Source organism: Nannospalax galili, unplaced genomic scaffold (assembly GCF_000622305.1).
Source record: "Nannospalax galili isolate Female #2095 unplaced genomic scaffold, S.galili_v1.0 scaffold634, whole genome shotgun sequence".
Lineage (NCBI taxonomy): Eukaryota > Metazoa > Chordata > Mammalia > Rodentia > Spalacidae > Nannospalax > Nannospalax galili.
In genome coordinates this window covers 1554539-1573276 of record NW_008336853.1, presented here as the reverse complement: position 1 = coordinate 1573276, position 18738 = coordinate 1554539, and the positions used below count along the sequence as shown (strand labels likewise).

Here is an 18738-nt window from a genome sequence, read left to right as displayed (position 1 = left end):
GTGTCTTCATATGAGTGTGTGTGTCTGTGTGCAACTATGTATGTGTGTATCTGTGCCTGTGTGTCTCTGAGTAACTAGGTACTCAGAGAAGCCCTTGCAGGTAGCAAGTCATTCATTATTCAGCAACTTAGCACAGCCCTGGAACTTGACTCTTGGTCTTGAACTCCTTGTGAAAGGAGTTCTGTAAGGTGCTTTCAAAGGGCTCTCTGAAAACAGCAGGTCAGGTGCCCTTGCTAAGCTTTTGTGTGTGACCTCTGCTCCAACTTGCTCACCTCATCCTTCACATCCACACTGACAGAGGCCTTAGGTTGATATCACATTGCAAAAGTCTGCACAGGAATCTCAGTCATGAGTGTCTGGAAACTTATCCATGTCCACCTTTGGGGCAGCTAGGACTTTACTGGCCTGGGGTCTTCTCCATTCTCCTAACAGTTATCAAATGTTTCAGGAGTGCTGCCTGCTGACTGCTGAGTGATGTAATAACTAGAAAGAATTCCACTTACCCACCTGGTGCCATTGGCCACTGCCTGCCCCACCCCTGCTGCTTTTCCTGCCACGTCCAGCTGGGCTGCTCCTGGGAAGTGGGTGAAAGGAGATGCCAAGGCCAATGCAAAGGCTTCTTGCCACCTCCCAGGGGGTGGTGCCCCTTCTTGATACCTGGTGTTGGAGCATAAAGAAGAGACAGTTTCAGTCACCCAGGCAGGGTGGCAGGTGGGCTAAGAGAGGGCTGGCAGCCTGCCAACCACTAGGCTCCATTCTCTTCCCTTCCAGGCTGTGATCACAAAGTGGCTGTAAGATCTAGCAGCAGAAGATGCCCCAGGTCCTGGAGCGTGCAGATAGCAGGTGGTCCTGGGTGGTCCTGCTGGCCTCCCTGGTGACCCAGGCCCTCACCATGGGCTTCCCTGCATGCATCGGCGTCTTCTTCACTGATCTGCAGCGTGACTTCAAAGCCAGCAACAGTGAGACCTCCTGGTTCCCCTCGATCCTGGGGGCCATGGTCCATGGTGGAGGTGAGCAACATGGAGAGAGGGCTGGCGAGAAGGGACAAAGAGCCCATAGGGGATTCAAGGTGGTGGGACGGGGGAGTCACAACCTTCCTGGCCTCCTGAGTCCCTCTCTCTGAGGCCACAGGCTTCACCTCCTGAGTGCATTCCTGAGATTTACTTGATTTAAGCAGGGCCAACTCCCCTAGCTAGAATTCAGCTGAACTGTTGCATCCCCAGAAGCCTGGGATGCATTAGGGGTTGGGAAACTGGAGAGGCACAAAGCCAGATTCCAAAGTCCTCCTGGTAACCCAGTGGAGGCTTTCAGTGACAAGCTGAAAGACAATCCATACTGGGGCTGGTAAGCCCCAAGCTCTACCTCTTTCCAGCTGGGACATCTCTCAGAACCTCCTTTCTTCCTCCAAACGAGGAGGTCACAGCCTCATAGCTGGCATCCTGCCCAGCTCCCATGTGGAACAGTAGGGGAAACCTCATGGTCCTTGGAGGTGGTAGGAGCTAGGAAATATACAGGGCTGTGAATTTTAAAAAAAATTTTTTTGGTCTTTTTGAGACAGGGTCTCCCTGTAGCCCCAGCTGTCCTGGAACTCACTATGTAGACCAGGCTGGCCTTGAACTCACAGAGATCTACCTGCCTCTGCCTCCCAAGTGCTAGGACTACAAGCATGCGCCACCACGCCCAGCTTGGGCCATGAATTATAATTCACTAAGGAGCTTCAGTGGGGCATCAGGTGGGAAAAGAAAAGTCAAAAAGGGGGCATAGCAAGAGTGACATCTCTCCCTGAGCTCCCCCCAGGCTCTCTAGGAGCCTGGAGAAAAGGCAAACCCTGCCTTCCCCTTCTCCTCCCTCTCTGACCATGTTCTTTAAAGGCCCCGTACATGGTTGGCAACTCCAGGAATGTGACCAGCTTACCCTGATCCCAATGATAGGGGTAAAGGTTGAGCTCTGGATAGATACCCTGGGTACTGGGACCTCCCTCTTAGGGTGGCTCAATAGATGGTGACCTTAAAGAGGGCTTAGTCAACAGAACCAGAGCTAACTACCCTCAGGGCTCTGTCACATACATGTCTACTTGCCATACATGTCTGCTTGCCTGACCCCAGCTCCTTAGTTCCTCTCTGCTCCTACCTCTATCTAGCAATGCAGCATGCTGGTTGTTCCAGATACTTCCCTCTCATTGGGAAGAAGGAGACTGGGAAAGATCGCCACCCTCCAGAATGACCCTTGACTTGGCTGCTGGGGGCATAGACTTGGGGCAAGAGGGAAAAGTCAGGTTTGGCCTAAAATGTGTGGTCTCTTGGCCTGCAGGGCTCAGGTAGACATCAGAAATCTCAGATGGGTCTTTGTCTTGCAGACAGAGGGAGGCCTAGATTAGAGGCTTGGAACTAGACACCCATGGAGACTCCCCACTCCGCAGACAGCTTGGGGCTCACCACCCCATTGCAGGCACCCCCAGCTCTGTTGAGCTGGATTCTTGCCTTTCCATCTTCTCACTCACATACACACCTTAAGCCTGTGCTCATTCAGAATACTGTAGTGTGGAAGAAAGCAAGAGGCCAGCCAGACCGAGGAAGGAGTCAGGGCTGGAGCCATGCCTGGCCTGGCAGAGGGCAGACCTGCCTTGAGGCTCCACCTCAGCCCCACCCTCTCCCCATCTGAGTCAGAATTCTTCCCAAGGTCACCTTCTTGAGTCAGGTAAAGTTTCAAAGGTGGGGAAGATGTGTGGACCATTCATCACACTCTAAAACCTCCCTCAGGCTCTGCACCAGCGAGAGCATGCTGGTCAGCAACCTTGCTTGCTTTTCTCTGAGCACTGGCTGCTCACATCTTCCTTCTCGTTTCAATACTTACCCTGGCTCACACCACACTTTCCTCTCCATACATATTCATCTTTGCACAGGCACACACATCACGCATGTGTGCACACTTCCTCTGCCCTCTGGGACAGTTACTTGGAAAAGCTCTATTATTTGTGCTTCCTAGGGGCAGGGCACTCAGTGAATGTGGCCTGAGATGACTCCTCACAGCTGGCTGGTCTGGCTGGTTTCTACTTGCCAGGGTGTGGGGTTGGGAGGAAAGCAGCTGGGGGTTCCGACAGACCCCTCTCCATAGAGTGGACTGGGGGATCTGGGAGAGTTGGATTGTTTCTTTCTTTCCTTCTTTTTACTCTTTCCTTTCTTCCTCCCTTCCTTCCTTCCCTTCGATCCTTCCCTCCTTCCCCTCCTCCCTCTCCCTCCCTCTCTCTATACTAGAACTAGAACCCAAGGTCTACTCGTTCAACTACATCCCCAGCCCTATACGCATAGATTTTGGTGGTGGATGGAGAGGATGTGCGTCGGGAGAAGGTACCTCTGGTCTGGTTTCCTCCCTAACACTCCAGAGGCCAGAGCAAAGAGTCACAGGGTGCTCCAGAGCCCCAGTCAAGTGTATGAGGTTGGAAGGTGGAGTAAGGACAGTAACCAATCTTCCAGGAGATTGTGGGATAGCAAAAAAGGGGGTGTTCGCTGTGATCAGACCCTTAGGGACATCCCTCCTAAGACAGACCCCAGGCAAGGGTGTTCACGCAGGTCATGAACCAAAACTGTTTCACTCACATGAAACTGGTCTCAGGTTAGGTCAGTGAAGGTCCTTGGTCAGCCTCTCTAGGTATCCTTATTGGGGTCACACATTACCTAGTCTGACCCCTTGCTTTGTAGGAGAGGAAACTGAGGCAGAAAGAGGAATCAAGCCTTTCTAGAAACACATGACCATACTGGCAGAATACAGATCAGAAGCCAAGCTGGCAGTTTCTGGGTATCTCTTTAGCCATCTGGCTAGTTCCTTCCTAGAACCCCTCTCCCCAGCCCTACTGTACTCCTGACTCTAGACCTCTGAACCTAATGCTACCTGTCTTACCCACAGGACCCCTGTGCAGCATCCTAGTGGAACGCTTTGGCTGCAGAGTGACCATGATGCTAGGGGGGGTGCTGGCCAGCCTGGGCATGGTGGCCAGCTCCTTCTCCAGCACACTCAGCGAGTTCTTCCTCACAGCAGGGGTGATCACAGGTAACTGTCATTCTTTCTAAGTGTTAGGCAGAAGCAGGCAGGGTAGACAAGAACTGCTTACAGTCCTATGAAGGGAACAGACCAGGGACAGATCAATAAGAGTGCTTAAATATGCTGGGTGTGGTGGCACATGCCTTTAATCTCAGCACTCGGGAGGCAGAGGCAGGCAGATCTCTGTGAGTTCAAGGCCAGCCTGGTCTACATAGTGAATTCCAGGCCAGCTGGGACTATGAGGAGACCCTGTCTCAAAAAAGACCAAAAAAAGTCGGGCGTGGTGGTGCACACCTTTAATCCCATCACTTAGGAGGCAGAGGCAGAGGCAGAGGCAGAGGCAGAGGCAGGCAGATCTCTGTGAGTTCAAGGCCAGCCTGGTCTACATAGTGAGTTCCAGGCCAGCTAGGGCTACAGAGAGAGAGACCCTGTCTCAAAAAGACAAAAAAAAAAAAAAAGAATGCTTAAATACTTCAGGTCCTGACAGTGCGTGAGAAGACTTGACTGGGGATGTGAAAGCATCCTGACCTGAACCGGTGTGGGCAGGCATGAAGTTCAGGCACTAGAGAAGCAGGGACAAGGAGCTGAGAGGGAGGGTGGGGACACGATTGGGGCTTGGTTCATAAATAGTTTTGTAGTGAGATACAAAGTCACTTGAGGGATTTGGACACAGGAGTGAGGGACTATCATCTAAGTGGTATTTGCAAAGCATCACTCTGGCTGTGGTGACTCTAGGGGTGAGTGAGCCAGGTGCCAGGAATTCATAGTTTGAACAGGTGTGGAATGATGGAAGTGGAGGGGAGGCTGGGCTCCGGCGGTATATGAGGTACAGAAAGAAGAGTTCGGATGACCCAAGTTTCTAAGTCAAGAAGATGACAACAGAGGGTTTTGTCCTGAGCTACTGGAAGAATGAAGCAGCCATGAACTACCATGGGGAGACAGGAGGGGCAAATAAGGGGAAGATGTGGAGCACAGTCTTGGACAGGCTGAGGTCCCAGCAGGAGAAGCAGGTAGTTCAGGGCTCAGATAAGTGGGAACAAAATCTTGTGGTAAGAAATCGCTCTGCTGTCACTGAGGGGAGTGACAGCTGGGAATGACTGAGTCTGGACAGAAGTCTGGCCAAGAGTAAGGGCTGTAGAGGTTAGAAGATGAGAATAGTTTTTTAAGACAGTAATGAAGCGTGCCAAGCTACCAATGCATCAGATGAGCTGAGGAGCTGAGGGCCTTACTCACCCTTCAGCAATAAGGCCTTGACAAGAACAAGCCTGGCATAGAGCTATGAGTCCAATAGTCAAGGTCTGGATGGAACAGATTCAATAGAGAACTGTAAGGGCTGGGAGTGCAGCCCAGTGCAGAGTGTTTGCCTAGCATGTTTGATCCCCAGTACTGCTGGGGTCGGGGAGAATAGGCACAAGAGGGTTGAGAGACAGCATTCACATCCCTCTCTTCCTCTCTGCCTCCACACCTCCTTTTCTCCTCCTCCTCCTCCTCCTTTTTCTATTTTCTTGATTGGAAGGTTGAGACAGGGTCTCACTTATGTAGTTCATAACTTGAATTTAAGTTGCCTCAAACTCATGACAATCCCTCTGCCTCAACCTTCAGAGTTCTGGGATTGCAGGTGTGTACCACCATGCCCAGATTGCGCTCTCTCCTCTCTCTCTCTCTCTCTCTCTCTCTCTCTCTCTCTCTCTCTCTCTCTCTCTCTCTCTCTTTCCTTTCCTTTCCTTTCTTTCCTGCCTTCCTGCCTTTCTTTCTTTCTTTTCCCAGTGCTAGGGATTGAACCCTACAAAGAGTTTACAAAGAGCCTTACAAACCTACACATGTATTCTACCATTGACACATCTCCAACCCCTTCCATTGCATTTTAATCTAAAAGAACCAGAGAAATGGGCTGGAACTTGTGGGTCTGGTATTCACTATGTAGCCCAGGCTAACCTCAAACTCGTAATCCTCCTGCTTCTGCCTCCCAAGTTCTGGGGTTAGAGGCATGTGCCATAGCATCTAGATACATGTTTTTTAAAAAATACTTGTGTTAGCCAGGTGTGGTGGCCCATGCCTTTAATCCCAGCACTTGGGAGGCAGAGACGGGCAGATCTCTGTGAGTTCAAGGCCTGGTCTACATAGGGAGTTCCAGCCCAGCTGGGGCTCCAGGAGACCCTGTCTCAAAAAGACCAAAAAAAATTGTGCATGTTGGGCATGGTAGTACACACCTTTAATCCCAGTTCTGGGGAGGCAGAGGCAGGAGAATCTCTGTGAGCTTGAGGCCAGCCTGAGTTACACAGCTAGTTCTAGGGAGACCCTGTCTAAAAGAAAACTAAGAGGGGGAAAATGGTTCGGGAGAGGGAAATCACTGATGTGATGCTTGAGGAGACAGGCTGAAGGGCGGAAGTAAAAAGCTGACCACTGGGAGCACAGGTGAGACATTGCTCAGATGGACAGCTGAGTGTGTTGTTGGGAAGGAGGTGCTGGGGGCACACAGAGGTAGAAGAGGTCCAGATGGCCACCTAGGAGGGCAGGCAGGTGAGTGATCAAGAATGCATAGGGGCATAGGGGCAGCCCTCAAACACCATTATGAGGTTTTTTTAGCCCATCTGTGGGGAGCAGATGTAGGGGTGTGGGAGCCGGACAGGCTGAGTGGAGCATATTCTAGGGAGAAGAGATAGTCATGGCAAAGATCATAAAACAGGTTGCTATCCAGAGGAAAAGAAGCTGATATGGCTGGATCCTGGTGATTGACAGGGAGTGGCTTGAGATGGAGTCCGGGGATTAGGCCAGAACCAAACCACACAGAGCCTTCCAGGGCATAGTAAATACTTAGGATTTTTTTATGTATGACAGACAGTCTTTGGAAGTTGTTAAAGGGACATTTAAAAGGCCACTTTAAACACGGTGTGTTGTACAGAGGGGAACTGGGAGGCAGAGCTGGGTGAGATGCTTACAGGGAAGTGGGGAGGCACTTTCCAACAGTCTTCCACTCATGGGAATTTGGAAGTGGGTCGGGCCTAGAACCAAAGAAGGTAGCATGGGACAATGTGCCAAGACCCCGTCTCTAGGTGGTGATGGGAAGTCCCAGGATGCCCCTAAGCCGATGTCCCCTCCCTTGCACTGCAGGCCTGGGCATGTGTTTCAGCTTCCAGTCTGGCATCACGGTTCTGGGATTGTACTTTGTCCGCCGGCGGCCGCTGGCCAATGCACTGGCCTCCATAGGCATCTCCGTGGGCGTCACTCTCTGGCCACTGCTGGCCCGATACCTCCTGGAGGCCCTGGGCTGGAGGGGTGCCTTCCTTGTCTTCGGTGGGGTCTTTCTCCACTGTTGTGTTTGCGGAGCCATCCTGCGACCTGTGGCCACCAGTGTGGGCCCCGACATCAAAGAAGTCTCCCCTCCACCTTCCAAGACACCTACACGCAGCTGCCTGGCAACATGCATCTCAACCATCCGTTACCATCTGGCCTTTGACGTCCTGCGGCATAACATGGGCTACTGCATATATGTAGTGGGTGTGACGTGGATGGTCCTGGGTTTCTCACTGCCTCACATCTTCCTGGTGCCATACGCCATGCACTATGGGGTGGAGGAATATTGGGCAGCTATGCTCATGTCAGTCATCGGCTTCTGCAACATCTTTCTGCGGCCTGTGGCGGGGCTAATGGTAGGCCGGCAGAGCGTTGCTGCCTACCGCAAGTACCTGTTCAGCGTGGCGATCCTCCTCAATGGGCTCACCAACCTGATATGCACGGTGTCGGCAGACTTCCGGGTGCTCCTGGGCTACTGCCTGGTGTATAGCCTGTCCATGTGTGGCATCGGCATCCTCCTCTTCCAGGTCCTCATGGACACTGTCCCAATGGATCGGTTCCCCAGTGCCCTGGGCCTCTTCACCATCCTGTGTGGCATCGCTTCCCTCATCTCCCCACCGCTGGCTGGTGAGAATTTGGGAGGGAGGGCAGCCAGGTGGGACCTGTGTGCCGAGTGCATAGGCAGTAGGGATAAAGAAAATATCTGGACAGATTTGGGGCCAGTCCACCATTGCTGCAAGAGGCTTGGAATCTGTGAATCTTTTTCCCCAAGGAAACCCGGGGACCTGCTACAGGATGTTACCTTGCACTTAGGGTGAGAACAGTCAAAAATATAGACATGAGGCTGGAGAGATGATTCAGCAATTAAGAGCACTGACTGCTATTGCAGAGGACCCGGGTTCAATTTCCATCACCCACATGGTGGCTAACTACTGTCCATGACTTCAGTTCCAGGGGATCAAATGCCCTCTTCTGGTCTCTGCAGACATTGCATGACACAGGTACACTTACATACATGCAGGCAAAATACTCATACACATAAAATAAAAATCAATCAGTCAAAATATATAGAGAGAGACATGGTGGTACATGCCTGTAATCCCACCACTTGGGGGGTGGAGGCTGGAAGATCAAGAGTTTAAGGTCATCCTTGATTATATACAGTGAAGGAAGGTTATATACAAAGAAGGAAGGACGGGACGGATGGAGGGAGGGACAGAGGGAGGGAGGGACGAAAGGAGGGAGGGAGAAAGCATTTGTACATCGGGTCTACCCAAATCCTTCATCTTCTTCCCTGGATCTCTGCTTTCTTATCAGTGAATCAGGATAATAATAGGCTCTGTCTCACGGGCTTGTTAAGGATCCCAGGGTCTCAAGCAATGCATTTAGCAGAGAGTGTGACACATGGTAAGAGCTGTGAGTGTGTTTAGTTATTAACCTCCTGGCTCTTGTATTCCCCATGAGGCCCGGGGAAGTCACTTTCCTTCTCTGAGCTGCAATGTCAACTGAAAAATGCAGACAAAGTCGGATGCTGTAACCATTCATTCACCCAGGCCAGTCGCTGAGTGCGCATGGCCGAAAACCATGCTCTTGGGGCTTCTCTTCAGGAAAGGAAGCAAATGGACAGGTTTGAGACCACAGAGGGGATTTATGCAAGGGAGGGACACAAGCAGAATTTGTAAGAGGAGACCCATAGGAAAAGGTTTCTGGGCAACTGAATGAGTGACCTTCAGAGTGGGTATGAGAAGGCTGGCAAAGCCCTTGGCGCTGGGGGCAGTCAACAAACGTGGTAAGTCCCAGGAGGTCAACTCCAGCTCAATGAGTCTTTTTCCTTAAGTGTGACATTGGAAGTCCCAGTTTCCAAGGAAGTTCTCTGGGCAGATAAGTACGACCCAGGAAGAGGTAAGGGACCTGGAAGATTGCTTGGAAAATATCTGATTCCACTAGCCCTCTTCACATTACTCCCTGTCACCAAGGGGAAAGCATCAGGCCCTTAAGTTCTTTTCTAGTGGGAAGACAGATGTCTGCCCAGGCCAGAGGGCAGGTTCTTCCTCCCCCTCCCTTGATTCAACAAATATTTACTGAGTGCCTACTGGGTCCCAGCTGTGGTTCCTTGTCTAATAAAAACAAAATTAAAATTCCTGCTGTCCCAGAAGCATACTAGTGAGTTGAGGAAGACCCAGCAGGTCCCACAGTGGCTTAACTTATTCTCGGTCCCCCAGGACTCCTCCTGGACACCACCAACAACTTCAACTATGTGTTCTACATGTCAAGTGCCTTCCTCATCTCAGCTGCCCTCTTCATGGGCAGTGGCTTCTATGCCTCGGAGAAGAAGCAAGGCGGGCAAGCCAAGGTGGAAGACATCCTCTCAGAGACTACCCCGATGCAAGGTCTTACCCTGGAAAGCAAGGACAGTGCCAAGAAGCAACTGTGCTCTGAAAACATGTATGTGACCAGTGTCTGAGCTCTAGAGGTCACGTGGGACCAGCATCTGTGCTCTGAGGTCAATGAGTGACCTTCCTTCCAGGCAGCCAAATGCAGAGGTGGGCCTTCCTGGCTTTCTTCCTTGGGGCCCAAGAAGATGCATCTGAGTCCTGTTTGAAGCAGTTATGACTAGTTCTCCTGGATTGGCTCCTTATGATTACTCCTACAACCCAATGCCTTGGACCTTCCCATGCAACTTGCATGCTTCCCCCATCAGCTCTCCTAGTCCTTCTCGGTCTTCGGACAGTTCTGAGGAACTCTTCCTTCCTTCTTCCAGGAACCTCCTACCCCTGTCTTCCTAAATGACCAGCCCTGACCTCTTACATCAGGAAGATTAATGGAATGGCTGCAAGTGGCTGGGCCTCATGCTCACAGGCGCCCTAGGAAAGGCAGAGGTGGAGGGCCAGGCTGCAAAGTTGGTCTCAGTCCAGGATGGGAACAGATTAACTGTATCATGGAATACTGGTCCTGACACCTGGAAAGAGAGCAGGAGAGAAGCCCTTTTTGCTGTCCTGGAAAAGGCTGTCCTGGCTTGGATCTTAGAACTGAGGACATCTTGAGGGGTCCTCTGCCATTTAGCAGGGCCTAAGCTAGGGTCTCTCTTTTTCTCCCCGTGTATCCATGGTGGGGAGGTGTAATGCTGAAGTCAGGGGGAAGGCAGACATTTGACTGACTAGGGGAAAGGAAGGCTTTCTAGGCGTTCTAAGAACCATTATGAAAACAGGGCTTGCATATGCAGCAATAACCTGTGCTCCCTCTTGGCCTGCTGAGACGCCTCTTCTCCCTGCCATGTTACAAATATCAACCTCAAGGCAGTAGCTGGCTAAGTCAGCTGCCCCTGGTAGCCTGGGCCTAAGACCTGGAGCTAAGCCTACATCCACACTTAGCTGGTGCCCCTCCCTGAGGTCATCACCCAGGGCTGGCTGTCATCAGCCCAGACTTGTCCCAGCAGGGTACTCCAGGGACTTGGAAAACAGTCTGTTTGAATTATACACAAAAACATTCCCTGCAGCGGGTCATAAACTCTGGACTAATAAAGCTGGAAAACAGGCTTGGAGTAAACTTCCTCCTTTCTTCCAGCTTGGCAGAGACTGCTCAGACTCAGGAACTTGTTTATTGGTTCAGGCTCAACCAGGCTCCAGCAAGAAAACCTTATCAGGAAAAATGATTTTATTTTCATGACCAATGCCAGCCTTCCTCTTCCACAGGACCATCTGACATGAATAAGCATCTTTGGGACTGTCCTGTCTCCTCTAAGGCACTGACACAAGTGCCCCCTTATGGCCCAAGAAAGTAATACAGGGGTGCACTTGCTGATTGACTTCAGGTAACTTCACTATCTCTGGGCCTTGAAAAAAGTTAGGGGTCTGTGAGATGGCTCAGTGGGTACAGGTGCTTGCTAGCAAGCTTGACAACCTGAGTTTGATTCCTGGGACCCACACAGTGGAAGGAGAGTACCCCTTCCTTCAAGATGCCCTCTGGCCACATCTGCACCGTGGCACAGGCATCTCCACACATGCATGAGCATATACATATACAAATATGAAATAAGTGTAATTTTTTTAAAAAGTTAGTCTGTATGAACTAAAGTCTTTTTCAAATTGAAAAGTCTGCCTCTGGGTCCTGAAGATCCCCCACCACCTTCCTGTTCCCCACTCAGTGCTGAGCTTAGCCACCAGCCACGGCTTGTGCTCTTAAGGGAAAATGCTGTGAGAAATTTTTTATCTTAATTGAATTGAAAAGGAGGGAGTTGGAGCTGGTGGGTGATTGCTTTGGGTATTGATATCCATCAGCTTTTGTGATATTGAGAATCCTCTTTCTCTGGTCCACTTCCAGAAAACATTTAAAGAAAAAAGATATCTGTGAATTTTCAGCATAGGAAATGTTGACCTCACTTGCCACCAGGCAATAATCTATGAACAAAAACAACCCCAAAGACAGGGATGTAGCTCAGTTGGTAGCATGTACCAAGCCCTGGGTTCCATCCCCAGTACCATGTAATATCAGGTGTGCTGAAAAACCAGCACAGGAGGTGGAGGCAGGAGGATCAGAAATTCATGATATCCTTGGCTACAAATGGAAGTTCAAATGAAATGGAAAAAAAGCCCCTGGGCAGAATTTCTCTAACAAATATTTATTCCTAACACTCTGCCCTCAGCACAAAACCGGAAGACTAAGAATTCTTCTCCAGGGGGCCAAGCCTGAGGCCCTAGGAAGGGATAGGGCACAAATGAGGGAGACTTGAGTGGACTATGTGATTCTAGAAGCCACTCTTAGCTGATCCCCGAGAATCCTCTAAGAGGATCTGGGACAGTCCCTCACCAGAAAAGGGCAGAGATTACTTCTATGTTGTCCCCAAACCCCAAGCCTTTGCTGCTCTGTCTAGTGAGAGGCAGAGAAGACTCTGGCCACCTTGAGCTGAGATGTACTTCCCCAGGCTGGACAGGCTCCTTCCAGAAACCAATGGGCCTGGAGCTCTCACTGGGCAGGCACGGTACTCAAGCACCTACACTAAGGTTAAAACTCCTGCCCCACGCAGAACCTGGGCAGGGATTGACCACAGGGGCCAGGGCAGGGTGGAATGGGTAGACCAGTCTGCTGTGATCTAGCCCCCTGGTGACAGGCATACAGTTAAGTACACAATCCTTGCCCTCTGAAAGCTCCCAGCCTTACTCCTCTACTCCCACATTAACAGCATTGGAAAGTTGGTGCTCTTCCCTGTGACCATAAGATTTTGCTTCTCTTTGGGGGGGGGGGGTGTTTTGTTTTGTTTGTTTGTTTGTTTGAAACAGGGTCTCACTATGTAGCCCTGGTTTTTCTTGAACTCTCTATGCAGACCAGACTGGCCTCAAACTCACAGATTATCCTGCCTCTGCCTCCCAAGAGCTGAGATTAAAGGTTTGCACCACCATGCCCAGCAGACCATAAGAGCACCTTCCTGGAGTTAACCTAAAATATAGCACTCACCTCAAAGGGAATAAAATTTGATCATTTATCCCGAGCCAAATATGAGTGACTGTCGCCTGGGAACATGAACTCACCTTTCCCTGTTCCAACATGGCAGCTGCTACACAGACTTTTTATAGTCACAGAACAAAAGGTCATAAATCAAGGCATTTTCCCAAATATCTCAGTGGGAACATCAGGTAGGTGGGTTACAGTAAAGCCAGGAAAGCCCTGGTTTTAGAAGTCAGTTATCAGATGACATTTTTAGCTCTTGGGTTGGGAGAAGCTAGTGCTGGTCTGTTAATATATTCCAAAGATTTTACCTGACAGCTGAAAAGATTATTAGACACAGAGGTGAGCAATGAACAGCTCTTAAGGGGACTAAAGACACCCCAAGATAGCCAGGCGTGGTGGCGCATACCTTTAATTCCAGCACTGGGGAGGCAAAGGCAAGTGGATCTCTGTGAGTTCAAGGCCAGCCTGCTCTACAGAGTGAGTTCCAGGCCAGCTGGGGCTACAGGGAGATTCTGTCTCAAAAAGACTAAATAAATAAATAAATAAATAAATAAATAAATAAATAAATAAATAAAATAAAAAACCAGCCCAAGATAATTTGGCTCCAGATCTACAACATTCTAACTCTCCATAGTCACACAATTCTTATCAGCCTTGCAGAATCTTTAACAGGTGTTGGCGCCCCCTTACCCACCTCTCCCTTGACACTTCAGTTCACACTGGAAAGCTCTGAGAAGGAATTAGCATCCAGAGCTCCACAACCTAGAAAGCCATCAGTGTGGCATATCTAGGTGAACCCTGAGTTCTTCCCAGGGCTGCGGGTGTTCCGAATCCACCTGGTTGACAAAGAGCTATAGGGCTGACCCAGTCCCAGGGGAGACAGGTATAGATAGCTCCGGCCCAGGGTTGAGGTGGGGGGGAATAAAATAGATGGGGGGGGAGCAAGAAGCCCACGCTTGCTCTCCGGAAAGGAGTAGCTGAGGCAAACGGGGAGATTCCGCGTGTACACATACACACATGCACACACATACATGTGCACACACGCCCCAGATGTGGAGGTCTGGAGGTGCTTCTTCCCTAAAGACTCCTCACATGGGAACCCTCCAACTCCTCTGTGCTGCTAAGGGTCCCCGAAATTCCCCTCGGCCACTCCATCCACCCACCTACCCATCCATCACCGCGCGTGCGCTCTGGACGCTAATAGATGGGCGCGAAAAAGAGCCAGGAACGCGCAGGGAGGCACCCAGTAGCCCCGCCCCCTCCCCAACTTTTTCCCGCCCCTTCCGCTCCTCGGGGCGGGGCCAGAGCTACTTCCGCCCTGAGCCGGGAACCTACTGCAGAGAGGTCCTGTGCGGTGGGTGTGTGCTTCCAGTTCTAGTTCGCCTCCGCTTGCCGCCTCCCGGGCCGAACTTCGGGTCCCAAATCCGGCTCTCAGAGGATCCTGAGACCCCTACCCAGCCCCACAGCCCATTTCCAGCTGCCAGTCACTTCAGGCTGGAACCCAGGACCCGACCCGGTTTACCTCCGCGTCGGTCCCGGCTGAGACAGGTCAGGTGCAGGTGAGGCACTCGCTCCGCCTGACCTTTCCTGTGCTCCCACCGGCCATCCCGGCTCCTTCGCCGCCCCCGTCATGGCCCAGAAGCCGAAGGTCGACCCCCACGTCGGGCGGCTAGGGTACCTGCAGGCTCTGGTCACAGAGTTCCAGGAGACCGAGAGCCAAGGTGAGAGGCCGCGGTTGGCGCCGGGGGACCGGGTGCCGGGGGACCGGGCAGGGCTCCGATGGCCACAGCCGCTAGGACCCAACCCCAGTGCCGCTTTCTGATTGCAGATGCCAAGGAGCAAGTCCTTGCTAATCTTGCCAACTTCGCCTATGATCCTGGCAACTATCAATATCTGCGACAACTTCAAGTCCTGGATCTATTCCTCGATTCGCTGTCCGAAGAGAATGAAAACTTAGTGAAGTTTGCTATTGGTAAGGATGGGGCTTGCGGGGCCCCCCAGATACCTGATGGGCTAGGGCGAGATGAATGAATTAGGAACGAGTCCTTTAATCGGGTGTGGTGACAAAACCAGCGTTTGGGAGGCTGAGGCAGGAGGAGGATTGCCAGGGGTTTGGAGTCCAGGCTGGGTTACGGAGTGGGATGCACTCAGGCAGTCCCAGCCGGTTGCCAGTGCAGACCTTACTTACCCTTATGTGTGTGCTACCTCCTTCAAACATTGTCCAGCCCACAGCGAGTTTGAAACAGGTTCTGGGAGTCACTGTTTATTCTGCATGTCTTCCCTTCCATTTAGAATAGAGGTAATAAACACGGGAATGGGTTGAAAGAGCTTGCTCTTTAGTGCTTTAATATTAAGAGGAACAAAGCCAGGAGTGATGGCGGCACACCTTTGACCCCAGCACTCGGGAGGCAGGCGGATCTCTGTGAGTTTGAGGCCAACCTGGTCTACTTAGTGAGTTTCAGGACAGCTGGGGCTACAGGGAGACCCTGTCTCAAAAAAGACAAAAAAAAATTATGTGTATATATAAATAAAGAGGAACAATAGTGATTTGGAAATCTTTTAACTTGGGACTCCTGAAGATCATGTAAATAAATGATCTTAAGACCTTTTGAAATATTCATGATATATGTTTTATTTGTGTGTGTGTGTGTGTGTGTGCGCGTGCGCATGCATGCATGTGCCTGAGTGCAGGGGAATTTGTGCAGCACAGATAACGTGTGAAGGTCAAAAGGTAACTTCAGGACTCCATTCTACATTGTTGAAGAAGGGTCTCTTTTGTTTCTGCTGCTTCAAGGGCGGCATACTCCAGCTTAGCTGGCTCAGGAGCTGCCAGCTGATTCTCATGTCTCCTCCACCCCTCCATGAGCTACATGGACTGGAGAGATGGCTCAGTGGTTAAGAGCATTGACTGCTCTTGCAAAGGACCTGGGTTCAGCTAGCAACCTTTGGTAACTCCAGTTCCAGGGAATCCAAAGCCCTCTTCTAGCCTCTGAGGGCATCGCACAACACAGGTGCACTTACATATATGCAGGTAAAACACCCATACACATAAAATAAAAATAAATAAATCAAAAAGAATAATTTTAGGACTGGGAGTGTACCTCAGTAATGAAGCATGTGTGTAGCATAAACAAGGCTCTTGTACCCCAGCTTGACAAAAAAGACAATTCTAATATGATTTTATTAATTGTGCAAATTTCTCTAATAGAACCATAAAGAACTTCCTTTTTGCATTTATTTATTGGAGGTTTGGTATGTGCTGTGTCAGAGGACTACTTGCAGAAGTCAGTTTTCTTCTACAATGTGGGGTCCTGTGTATCAAACTCAGGTCATCAAGCTTCCTGGCACGTACCTTTACCCACTGAGCCATTTTGCAGGCCTGAAAGGACCTTTTTTATTGGATCTATGCATTTCATCAGGTTGTGTTCCTTAGGTCTCTTTCTCTCTCAACCTTTTCATTGTTGTTTTTGAGATAGGGTCTACCTGTAGACCCAGCAACCTGGAACTTGCTTTGTAGAACAGGTTGGCCTTGGTCTCATCCTCCTGCATCTTCCTCCCAAGTGAAGGGATTAAAGGCATGCGCCAATAAATAAATTTGAGCCCTGCTCAAATAAAGTTCTTTTTAGAACAAGTTAAGAAAAATTGAAGAGTCTGAGGATGTAGCTCAATTGGTAGTGTATGGTGGTGCATGCCTGTAACCACATCACTCAAGAGATGGAGATAGGTGATCAGAAGCTCAAGTTCATCCTCAACTACATTGTAAGTCCGAGGATAGCCTGAGTTACTCAAGAGGTTTTTTTTGGAGGGGGGGGCGGGGAAGCTGGAGAAATGGCTCCACAGTCAAGAGCACTGGTGGCTCTTTTAGAGGGCCCAAGTTTGGTTCCCAGCTCCCACATGGTGGCTAACAACAGGCTGTAACTCCACTTCTAGGGGATGCCCTCTTCTGACCTCTGTAGGCACTGCATAACACCAGCCCTTACATACATGTTGGCAATACATTCATACATAATATAAAAATAAAAAATAGCCGGACGTGGTGGCACACGCCTTTAGTCCCAGCACTGGGGAGGCAGAGGCAGGCAGATTTCTGTGAGTTCAAGGCCAGCCTGGTCTACATAATGAATTCCAGGAACACACAATAATAATTAATAATAATAATAATAATAATCTTTTTAAATATTTTGAGGCAGGGTCTCCTTGTAGCCAGAGCTGGCCTGGAACTCACTATGGAGACCAGACTGACCTCTGTCTCACTGAAATGCACCTGCCTCTGCCTCCCAAGTTCAGGGGCTAAAGGCTTTTTCCACCATGCCTGGCCTAAATAAAATATATTTTAAAAGACTTTTTTTTTTTTGGCCTTTTTGAGACAGGGTCTCCCTGTAGCCCCAGCTATCCTGGAACTCACTATGTAGACCAGGCTGGCCTTGAACTCACAGGGATCTGCCTGCCTCTGCCTCCCGAGTGCTGGGACTAAAGGCATGCGCCACCATGCCTGGCTACATTTAGTATAATTAATGAACCAATATTTGTATAGTATCATGTTCAAATGGCCTTCTTTTTTTCATAATACCCTTTTTCTGGTCCAAGATCCCACTATATTCTACATGACATACATGACATTTAATCATGTATTCTTTTGAGTTGGGTCTTTTTTTGGTTTTTGTTTTGTTTTATTATATGTGTGTGTGTGTGTGTGTGTGTGTGTGTGTGTGTGTGTGTTTTGTCTGCTTGTATGTGTGTACTGCATGCATGCAAAACCCCTGGGGGCCAGGAGAGGTCATTGGATCCCCTGGAACTGTAGCCACAGAGGGTTGTGGGTGCTCAGAACTGAACCTGGGTCAAGAGGAGCCAGCCAGTACCCCCAGCCACTGAGCCATCTATCCAGCCATGCCACCATCCCCCCCTCCTTTTTTTTTTTTAAATAATCCCTTGTCTCACTGTGTAGCCCTAGCTGACCTGAAACTCACTGTGTAGACCAGGCTGGCCTCAAACTCAGAGGTCCACTTGCCTCTGCCTCTGCCTCAGGAATGCTGGATTAAAGGCAATCAGAGGTATACTGATCTGATACTTACATGCTGAGGAATGACAATAGGAAAATATCACATCTTTGTTATAATTAAACAGTTATGTTTCTGTAAGAGCAGAAAACTTTGTATATACAGTAAAAACACTACCATTCATAACAGGCTACAGTCTTGAGTCTGAGCTGCAGCATTTAGGCAGCGTTTGTTGGTGTTGCATGGTGTGACAACTCAGTGCAAAGTGCCCAGGTTGCATGCCCAAGGCTGCAGTAAAGCTGGGCAATGCAACACAGGGGAACACTGCCAGAAACACGTCAGATTTATGGTGCTTTGATTTTGAATAACTTTTTTGCTTCTTGTGCTTATAGAAGCCTTTTACTGTTGCCAGATGTTTTGCAACCTCCACATTCAGTTATATAACTTCATGTGGGGTGACAACCCAGTTTAAAAAGCTGTGATTTAGCTTGTTCCTCTATGGTTTTCATTTCCTGTAACTTGACTCTTGCTCGAATATCCTAAAAGAATCAAGTGACACTAAAACGTGTCACTTATCCCTGAATACATCGTGGTATAATTTAGATTTCTCAGAGACATCCAGCTCTTCTCTGATGTTTATATACCCAGGACTAGAATACAGTTCCTTCCATCCTTTTCACCCTGAGGGAGCTCAAGAGCACATGTGGAAATCTCACCTCCACAAGCAGCTGCCCAATGTTCACTCCTTGGCTTTAGGTGCAGTAGTGATCGGGGAATCACCCTGAAAGTCAGGACCCAGAAGAGGTGCAGTTGTGGGAGCAGGCATAGGGATGGAGCCTCAGGTGTAGGGGAAATACTGGGGCCCTGGGTAGGCTCTGGAAGTCCTCACCCTGAGTAGAGGGCCCTAATGGGACTCTCTACAGTTGGGCCAGATCAGGACCCCAGTTGTCCAGGCCTTACTGTG

General features: G+C 49.9%; 2 protein-coding genes across 9 annotated transcripts in view; both read left to right on the top strand.

Annotated features, from left to right (window-relative positions):
• The first annotated feature begins 685 nt into the window (after positions 1-685).
• Slc16a5 (solute carrier family 16 member 5) lies at positions 686-10866 on the top strand. 3 transcript variants are annotated; one of them, XM_008831434.2, is made up of 4 exons: positions 686-1010; positions 3904-4047; positions 7150-7959; positions 9555-10866. In XM_008831434.2, exons 1-4 carry the CDS (start codon positions 812-814, stop codon positions 9794-9796), a joined length of 1395 nt encoding a protein of 464 aa, XP_008829656.1. In that variant the 5' UTR covers positions 686-811; the 3' UTR covers positions 9797-10866. The 3 variants fall into 3 exon arrangements, with proteins under 3 accessions (XP_008829656.1, XP_029418573.1, XP_029418574.1); XM_029562714.1 differs by lacking the exon at positions 686-1010 and adding an exon at positions 3280-3347; XM_029562713.1 differs by lacking the exon at positions 3904-4047.
• A 3230-nt stretch (positions 10867-14096) lies between these two features.
• Armc7 (armadillo repeat containing 7) overlaps positions 14097-18738 on the top strand; it is a 36363-nt gene continuing 31721 nt past the window's right edge. For all 6 annotated transcript variants that reach the window (XR_003849275.1, XR_003849274.1, XR_003849273.1 and 3 more), the window contains exons 1-2: positions 14097-14498; positions 14606-14749. Coding sequence is in view for 3 of the 6 variants with exons in the window: in XM_029562709.1 (XP_029418569.1) it covers positions 14408-14498; positions 14606-14749 (235 nt within the window). In the remaining 3 variants the exon portion in view is untranslated. The remainder of the gene's footprint in view (positions 14499-14605; positions 14750-18738) is intronic.